We start from the raw sequence: 10,101 nt of genomic DNA, 5'->3' as shown, positions 1-10,101 counted from the left end.
CTCTGCTTCTCCTTCTTCTTCTAAAAACTCTGTTCCCATCTCCCTTTCTTTTAGTCCAATGATGGGCCTCATTTTATCTTGTGTCTGCTTTCAGCTGCATGAGGACATCAACTTACAGTCCCCCTTTTATCCTTACTCTTCTCCTTCCTCTCCAGCACTCATGTCCCTCCCTCTATCTGACTCCCATGATTATTTTCCTCCCCTTTTTAAGTGGGATTGATGCATCCTTACTTGGGTCTCCCTTCTTGTTAAACTTCTTACCATCATGGGCTGTATCCTGGGTACTTTTGGCTAATATCCCCCTATCAGTGATTACATTCCATGCATATTCTTTTGGGTCTGGCTTACCTCACTCAGTGTGATATTTTCTAGGTCCACCAATTTGCCTGCAAAATTCATGATGTCCTTGTTTTTAATAGCTGAACAGTATTCCATTGAGTCAATTAACCACATTTTCTGTATCCGTTCTTCAGTTGAGAAACATCTGAGATGTTTCCATGTTCTAGCTATTATGAACAAGAATCAGTGATCATAGTAGAATATTTACCCTTGTGGTACAGTGTATCATCTTTTGGGTACATTCTTAGGAGTGAGATAGCTGAGTCTTCAGGTAGATTTCTTTCCAATTTTCTGAGTTGTTGTCAGGTAGGCTTGCAGTGTCGTTTTGCCAGTTTGCAAACCAACCAGCAATAAAGGAGTGGTCTTATTTCTCTACAGTCTCACCAGCATGTGCTATTAGTTGAGTTTTTGATATTAGCTATTCTGATTGTTAAGGTGGAATCTCAGGGTTGTTTTGATTTGCCTTTCTCTCATGTCTAAGGACTTTGAACATTTGTTTAAGTGCTTCTCAGCTATTTGAGATTCCTGTTTAGAATTCTCTGTATAGTTATGTACCCTATGTTTAAATTGGGTTATTTGGTTTCTTGAGGTTAACTTCCTGAGTTCTTGACAAAATTTGGATATAAGCCCTCTATCATATGTACAATTGGAGATTTTTTTCCCAATCTGTAGTTTGCCCAATTTTCCTATTGATGGTGTCCTTTGCCTTTACAGAAGTTTTTAATTTACATGAGTTCCCATTTATTAATTATTGATCTTAGAGCCTTGTGGAGTAAAATATGCAGTTATATACATGTAAAATATGGTTAAAAAGGAAAAGTCACGGTTATATTGTAGTTAACGTTATTTGCTTTTTTAAAGTTAATTAAAATTTTAGTTTTAATTTAATTGCTATCCACAAACTATCATTGTTAGTTTTTTAAATCAACATTTCATGATTTAAGTTTTTAAATAATTGACCTAGACTTCCATAATTCACCTGTAATCAGAGGTTCATGGTACAGTCAAGTAATTAATTACTTCAAATTCTCAACCAGTTAGTTTAAAATTGGCCATTAAGAGCATAAGTTACAGGTTTGTAGTTAACAACTAAGTGGTAATTGCATGCTTACTTTTGTTAAAATCACTTTCTGATATGTTAATAAGGCAATTGAATCTATTAATGATTTCTGTGACGATGTCAAAATGTCAGTATTATACATAAAAATCATAAAAATCATCATCATGTCTATTTAAATGATCTTTAAATAGTAGAGTTCAATAATATTATTTGTTCTTTAAGTGATGTGTATTTTATGTAAAGACACTTTTGTTTCTCTGATTTGAAAATTTATTCTCTCATACAATGCTTCTCAACCACATCATCTTTTCCTTGTTTCCTCGTATTTTTCTCCTCCCCACATAAACCCTCCCTCAGATCCACTGCTCCACTGTTTCCCTTCAGAAGACAGTAGACCTCCCAGAGATAATAGCAAAATATGAAGTAACAAGATGCAAAAAGACTATTCAGAAACCTTCATATCAAGGTGGTAAGACAATACAAAATGTGGAAAAGGGTTCCAAGAGCGGGAATAAGTGTCAGAGACTTACTTATTCACATTGTTATTAGTCCAACAAAACTCCCAAGTTTGACAACCACAACATATATGCAGAGGATCTAGAGTACACCTGTGCAGTCTATGTGACTGCTGCTTTATTTTACATTAACCCTATGAGTGCTGCTTAGTTAATTCGATGTTCTGTGTTCTCCTAGTGTTCTGGACCACTCTGGCTCTCACAGTACTTCCTTCCAGTCTTTTGTGGAGTTCCCCAACCTGCATTTAGTATTTGGCTGTAGATTTTGGTATCTGTTCCCATCAGGTGCTGGGGAGAAGTCCCTGTGATGATGATTGGGAAAGAGAAATGATGTACAAGTGTATCAGAATATATTTAGGAAATATTTGACCATTCATCAAAGTGATTATTTCTTTTTTCCAGTAATGCTTGGTTCTACCATAGATCATTGGGCCATCAGAGATTCTGGTTCCTGGCCATCCAGGAAGAGTTGGGCATGGCCTCCTTATTGAGTGAGCCTCAAGAAAGAATAGACATTGGTTGGCCAGTCCCAAAATCTCTGAGCCACCATTGTCCCAGCATATCTTGCAGTCAGATAGGTTATGGTTAGAAGGTTTTATGGTTGGATGGTGTCCCAGTACCAGTACTATATGCAACCCTTGCCAATTTACAGAAGATATCTTGTTCAGCCTCTCCCTATATGACTTCCATGATACAATAAGTCAAGGATGGAATCCTTGAACCACTAACTCACTGATTTGTTTGCAATACAGAATATATAACAGCTAGTTAATTGGTTTGCCAGATGGAGTTAAAATATTCTCTCCTTTCAGTCTACATTTCAAATGACTCAGTATCCAAAGAGAAGTCTGCTTTAATTTAGAATTTCCTAGAATCAGGATAAATGAGTGGACTGAAGGATACATGAGTTCAGTAATAATACCAATAATGTCAACCAGTTTACTGTGATGCTTCTGAGCAATCCATGATATAAGAAGAGACAGGAAATATGAAGTGTAGAGCAAGAGGAAGGAGACCATAATTCTCAAAGCATTTCTGTGGGCCTTGGTGCTAGGGTCTCCATGTCCTCTGGAACTGAGCTGCATCTTCTGGAGATGTTTCCACAAAGAGAAGATTAGCAGGAGAAAAGAAATCAAGGCCAATGAAAATGGTATTACAGAGAATATAGTCATGTTGAAAAGAATCAGCTCTGTAAACCTTGCAAAGTCAGTTTCCATGGAATCCTCACTTGTGTTTCCTCCATATTGATAGGGCCTCTCTTCAAGAGTCCTTTGCATCAGGATTCCAGGCAAGAACACCAAGCTTGCCAGCAACATCCCCACAATCACTTGTTTAAGTCTCCATTTCAAATACAGGAAGATCTTCCAGGAGCAGTTAGCTATTCTGAGTAAGTAAAAGATGCTGAGAGCTGTGGCAAACCAGAGGCTGAAGTGACTAGAAAGGATCCAGGCAAAATAAAGAATTTGTAACTTCATCCCAAATATAAATGAAGATGAACCATATACAATTTTAAAACAAGCATACATTTCCCAGATGAGAGTAATTCTTGAAATTGCCAATGTAAGAAGAATTTTATCAATTGTGGAAAGTTTTCGTTTAATGACCCAGTCCCAGAAGTTTGACAACACTATAAATCCATTGCTCAGATTCCCAAAAATGAACTCCACATGTATTAGTAGAGTGGCAAAGACGTGAATGACAGGTTCCATGATCTTAGAAAGCCTGAGATATAACAGTGCTGCTCATTACTGGAACACCAAGTGGTCCATGAGTTATCCACTGTGCAGATAATTCTTTCTTCTCTTTGCTCTGCTCCCTTTTAAATCTCTGAAAATACAACAAGCTGAACATTTCCTGTTTGATATTTAATCTACATATTTTCTTAAATGTTTCTTTTATTTCCTGAGATTCTCTGGTGAGTCCTAGCCCGCATGTCTTTGTCCTTATCAGAGCCTAAATACTAATCAGATGATTTAAGAAATAAAGGCAAACTCACAATGCAGAGATGCTAATCAAGATATGACTTTTCCACTGTTTTGCATGTTCTGCCTGTATCAATTTAAGGAAATTTGGTTTGCCCAGTTTGCATTGTGAGCTTCTAGTTCACAAAGTTACAAAAATAAAACTAACTGAAGACTTCTGCTCTACAGCCTTGCCACTAAGGACATAGAAAACGTGCAAAGGATGGTTGGTGTTCATCACCAGACTTCTGTTTTCCCCAGAGCTCAGGCTCTACATTTTCCACACTTAGAGTGAAAGGTGGCAACCAAAGAAGGAAAGAGGTATTCTTGTAAAAAGTCAGGACCTCTCCCTCTGCCTTTCCCTCTGTCCCTCTCTCCTCAATTCTCTCTCTTTTGAGAGTCAGAAAATATGTGAAAATATGTTGGTTTAAGGAAAAGGGCAAATTTAATATTCATGTAAATAATGTACTTGCAACATTATTTTCATTTTGACAATTGTAAAGTATAATTATGTTGCTATATGAGGAAATATTTCCTTTAATAAGTACATAATTCATGACATTGAAAGGTCTATATTTCATTAGTCATACACCTTTGATCAAGTGATTCTCAGAGCAATAAGATATTTACCATCAATATATTGGAAGCATCTTTGCTCTCCATTTTCCCTGGTCTTAGTCATATATATCAAGTAAGTAAAAGTCCAGAGTCAGATGGATTTAGTTCAAATTCTTCAAAAAAGACCTCAGATGAGTATTCCTTAAACTAGTCTATAACATATAAACAGAAGAAACACTACATATTTCATTCTATGAAGCCACAATTACTTTGATACCTAAACAACCTAAGGACCCAACCAAAAAAGAGAATTTCAAACCAATCTCACTTATGAATATTGATGCAAAAAATACAAAATAAAATTCTTGCAAACAGAATCTAAGAACCTGCTCAAGTAGGCTTCATCCCAGAGATACTTGGTTGGCTTGATATACAAAAATCCATTTACATGATCCACTATATAAACAAACTCAAATAAAAAAATCACATGATCATCTCCTTAGATACAGAAAAAACATTTGACAAAATACAACACCCCATCATGTTAAAAGTATTGGAGATATTAGGAATTCAAGGACCATACCTAAACATAATAAAAGCAATTTACTGCAACCAACAGCTAATATCAAATTCAATGGAGAGATACTTGAAGCAATCCCACTGAAATTGAGGACAAGAAAAAGATGTGCACTCCTCCATATCTATTCAATATAGTGCTCAAAATGCTAGCTAAAATAATAAGACAACTAAAAGAGATCAAGGGGATACAAATTGGCAAAGAAGAAATAAAAGTATCACTATTTGCCAATGATATGATAGTATACATATGCAACTCCAAAAATTGAATCAGAAAACTTCTTCAGCTGAAAAACAACTTCAGCAAAGGGGCCAGGTATAAAATTAACTCAAAATAGTAGCCTTCCTCTATAAAAATGATAAACAGGCTGAGAAATAAATTAGCAAAACAACTTTCTTTACAATAGCCACAAATAATATAAAATATCATGGGATAAATCTATCCAAATAAGTGAAAGATCTGTATGACAATAAATTTAAGTCTCTCAAGAAAGAAATCAAAGAAGATCTCAGAAAACAGAGAGATTCCCCCCTGCTCATGGATTAACAGAATTAACATAGTAGAAATGGCCATCCTAACAATGAAAATTTACAGATTCGATGCAATCCCCATCAACATCCCAACACAATTTTTCAAAGTCATGGAAATAGCAATCCTAAAATTTACCTAGAAAGGCAAAAAGAACAACAAAACAAAACAAAACAAAACAACAACAACAAACAGAATAGCAAAAACAATTCTTAACCATAAAGAAAAGCCTAACTGCAATCCCTGACCTCATCCTCTACTACAGAGGAATAGTGATCAAAAGTATGTGATATTGGCACAAAAACAAACTGTTTGATCAATGAAATAGAATTAAAGACCCAGAAATAAAACCACGTGCTTATGGAAATGTGATCTTTGACAAAGAATCCAAAAATATACAATGGAAAAAAGAAAGCATCGTCAATAACTGGTGGTGGTGTAACTGGCAATGTGTATGTATAAAAATGAAAATTTATGTTTCTGGAATGATTTATAGTTTTTCTAATCAAAAGAATTCAATATTTTTCTGAGCTCAATTAAATATAAATGCAGTCAAATATACTGCTACTATTACTATCCTAATATTATATTTGTCAGTGTTGTAAGAAAAATCATCAAATATGTATCAAATATGTATAAAATAGGTAACATACATGACAATTTAATGTTCATTCTCTTCATATTTTTATAAGTTAACTAATATTTCTCTTGTATGTTGTTAAAGTAGGATTTAAATATTCTATACTTTATGTCAACAACAAATATAGTAAAATCTGGAAAAAAAATGTTGATCATGATCAAATAAATTAGTATACTATGTGCTTCTTTCCAAAACAAGACATCACTTTGCCATTTGCTTTAGCAAATTTCTATTTTTGTTTTTCCTGTTTCTTCGATGGTCTTGGTGGACACATAAGTGTGTAGGCTGATACTTGGTCTTTCTCTGAACTCATTACATTGTCAAAGCAAACTGGGAACTCTCTATGGGCTTAACTCATTCTGAAAGAACATGACTTGCCCACAAGATCTTACTAAAAATTTCACAAGACAATGTATAACTTAGCCACTACCTAAAGACTATACATGGACTGACCCTGGACTCTGACCTCATAGGTAGCAATGAATATCCTAGTAAGAGCACCAGTGGAAGGGGAAGCCCTGGGTCCTGCTAAGACTGAACCCCCAGTGAACTAGACTATGGGGGGGAGGGCGGCAATGGGGGGAGGGTTGGGAGGGGAACACCCATAAGGAAGGGGAGGGGGGAGGGGGATGTTTGCCCGGAAACCGGGAAAGGGAATAACACTCGAAATATATATAAGAAATACTCAAGTTAATAATAAAAAAAAGAAAAAAGAAAGAGAGTGGGATACTCAGAACTGTTTTTTTTTTCTGTTTTTCCCATTTTTATTGGATATTTTATTTATCTATAGTTTAAATGTTATCCCCCTTCCCAGTTTCCCCTTCACAAACCCCCTATCCATCCCTGCCCCCTGCTTCTATTAGGGTGATCCCTACTCACCCACTGACTCTTGCCTCATTGACCTAGCACTCCTCTACACTGGGGCATTAAGCCTTCATAGGGCCAAGGGCCTTGCCCCATTGATGCCCAAAAAGGCCCATCCTGTGCTGCATATGCGACTGGATCTATGAGTCACTTCATGTGTATTCTTTGGTTAGTGATTTAGTTCCAGGGAGCTCTGAGGTTTCTGGTTTTTTGATATTCAGTATAGTACAGAAATGTTTTTATTTTCCTTAAAATCGTATAGTAGCTGGAATATGAGCACACAGCCTTAACACTCGGATGCCACATCTCAGCACCCTAATAATGTTAATTATTTTCTAATATTAAAAGAATATGCACGGAAGAAACACCTATGAATATAAAAAGAATAGTCACTTTGAGTCCATGGAAGTTCTGGTTCAGTAAAAAACACATACAGTGTTAAACAAAACACCTTATACCCTCAATGAAATCTTCCACTAATTTCAAAGGCATATAATAATAAACATTAAAGTTTGCATTATGAGTGGAAGACTTGCAAAACTATATTTATAAAATCTAAAATATGTAACTCTACATAGTATATAGAAAATTCTATGGTTGTAAAATATGTTAATGTTTTTTAAATTAATTATAGTCATCTTCATGATGTTAGAAGCTGAAGAAGGGAATAAAATATCCTTGAACTGTGGGCTGAAATAAAACTTTTTTTCAATAATTTGTGTTTGCTAGGGCATTATGTTCCAGGTACAAGAAAGGAACTTTGTAAATAAGTAAATTTGACTATTTTGAGTATAGCACACATATTAATAAAACATATATTCACAACATATAGACTATATTCTTTAAAGTAAGCTGTATATCTAGCAACCAGAATAAAGATTACACAGTGTAAATTTGTAAGTAGATACCTGTTTCCATGCACCTCTATCTGGCTGATTTTTCTTCCTCCAATCATCACTTCTTTTTAGGTTGTATTTGTCACCAGGCAGGAGAGTGATAGAGAAACTTTGTTATTCTGTGAATAAACTCTTGGCCAATAATTTCTCATACATATACAAATGATTCTGCAACATTACCTATATAAACTTCATAAAATGAGATCTTGCAAAATTTTAATTTGTTGAAAAACTTTTAAAGAATGAGTCCCACTACATATCCCGGATTTTCCTGGAAATGACCATTTAAATTGGACTTTCATTGAACTGGCAGAGATCCACCTTCCTCTTGAATGCTGTGTTTGAAGGAGATGTATGATTAAAGGTATGTGCTGACACTTCTGCTTTGATTTAATGTTAAAATAGCTGTTATGTGAGCCTTAGTCAGTGATTTATATTTACTACTAAAAAATTGTTACTCTATCATAAGGAGAAAAAGTTAGTGAATTACTTCCTCATAGATTTGTTTGTATCTAAAACCCCGTAGGTTGTTGGATGTCTTATGTAGTTGCTGTATTCTGTGATTTCAGCCTACATCCCAGTTGCCTCAGTATACAAAGAGTACTCTGCTTTAATTTACAGTTACCCAGAATCAGGATAGATGAGTGGACTGAAGGATTCAAGAATGAAGTTATCATACAAATAATGTGAACCAGTTCACTTTGATTCTTCTGAGCAATCCATGATATAAGAAGAGAGAGGACATACATAGTATAGAGCAAGAGGAAAGAGACCATAATTCCTAGGGCATTCCTGTGAGCCTTGGTACTAGGGTCTCTATCTTCTCTGGAATTGAGCTGCATCCTCTGGAGATGTTACCACAAAGAGAAGATTAGCAGAAAAAAAGAAATCAGGGCCAATAAAAGTGGTATCACAGAGAACATAGTCATGTTAAAGAACATCATCTATATCAAAAGTGCAAACTCATTCTCTATGGAATTCACACTTGTGTTTCCTTTATATTGATAGAACCTCTTTTCAAGAGTGATGGTTATTTGTATTATATTTGCAATCAAGAACACCACGCTTCCCAGTAGCATCTGCACAATCAGCTGTTTTAGTCTCCATTTTAAGTAGGGAAAGATCTGCCAGGAGTGGTTAGCTATTCTGAATAAATAGAAGGTGCTTAGAGCTGTAGCAAGCCAGAGACTGAAGTGGCTAGATAGCATAAAACTGAACATAATCATTTTTAATTCTTCGATGGTAATAGATGAAACTAATTTATCTTTAACCCACATGAGTAATGTCTCCCAGATGAGACTAATTCTGGAAATTGCCAAGAGAATGAGTATCTGATCAAGTGTGGAAAGCTCTTTTATATTGATCCAATCAAGACAGTTCTTCAGCACTATCAAACCATTGCTTAAATTTCCCCAAATGAACTCTGTGATTATTATAATGGTGGAGATGCTGTGCAGGACAGATACCATATTGAAACAAAGAAAATCCAAAGGATTTAATATCACTGCTCCTCTTGTACTGATCAAGTGCTTGGCATGTGGTCCACTGTGTAGTTAAAATATTTCTCCTCTTTGTCCTCCTCCTTCTGCAATGCCCAATTATAAGGGAGGCCAAGCATCTTCCAACTTGGTATTTAATCTGTTACATTTTTTTCAGTTCTCTGTTAAGTCCTAGATAATGTTTTTATGTGATTGTTGTGGGCTGAAATATTTGGTAGATGATTTAGGAACAAAGGACAAAACGTATTTGTTGGTATGAAAATCAAGAAATTATTTCCTACTGTTTTGCATCTCTGACCTTCTTAGATTTAGAAAATTTGCTTATGATGTTTTGAGCCCTGAGGTACAAATATTACAAAAACCTTGTTCAATGAATATAAATTAAAAATAATTGTGCTCAGTTGTGAGTCTTGCCACTGAAGACTTAAAAGTCATTCAGAGTCAAGTATGTGTTTTTCTCATAGAACATCAATTTCCCCTGAGTTCAGGTCCTATTTTTTCCACACTGAAAGTTAAACCTGGATTCATAGAGAGAAAGGTGGATTCATGGAGAATAGTCAACTTCTCTTTATACTTCAGAAGAAAATAAGGCAGAATTCAAAAACGTATAGACTTGTGTAAGATTTTTAATTTAAGCAGCTGGAGCCATGAGTCCCTTCATGTA

General features: G+C 35.3%; 1 protein-coding gene and 1 pseudogene across 1 annotated transcript; both read right to left on the bottom strand.

The window, feature by feature from the left end:
• Nucleotides 1-2,678: 2,678 nt before the first annotated feature.
• Tas2r13 (taste receptor, type 2, member 13) lies at nt 2,679-3,623 on the bottom strand. The gene is given in 1 exon segment (NM_023998.1): nt 2,679-3,623. A coding segment is annotated over 1 exon segment (945 nt).
• Nucleotides 3,624-8,477: 4,854 nt separating this feature from the next.
• Tas2r124-ps1 (taste receptor, type 2, member 124, pseudogene 1) lies at nt 8,478-9,407 on the bottom strand (annotated as a pseudogene).
• Nucleotides 9,408-10,101: the final 694 nt, after the last annotated feature.

Source organism: Rattus norvegicus, chromosome 4, assembly GCF_036323735.1.
Source record: "Rattus norvegicus strain BN/NHsdMcwi chromosome 4, GRCr8, whole genome shotgun sequence".
NCBI lineage: Eukaryota > Metazoa > Chordata > Mammalia > Rodentia > Muridae > Rattus > Rattus norvegicus.
The sequence above is the reverse complement of the archived record's forward strand: the minus strand, read 5'-3'. Positions and strand labels throughout refer to the sequence as shown.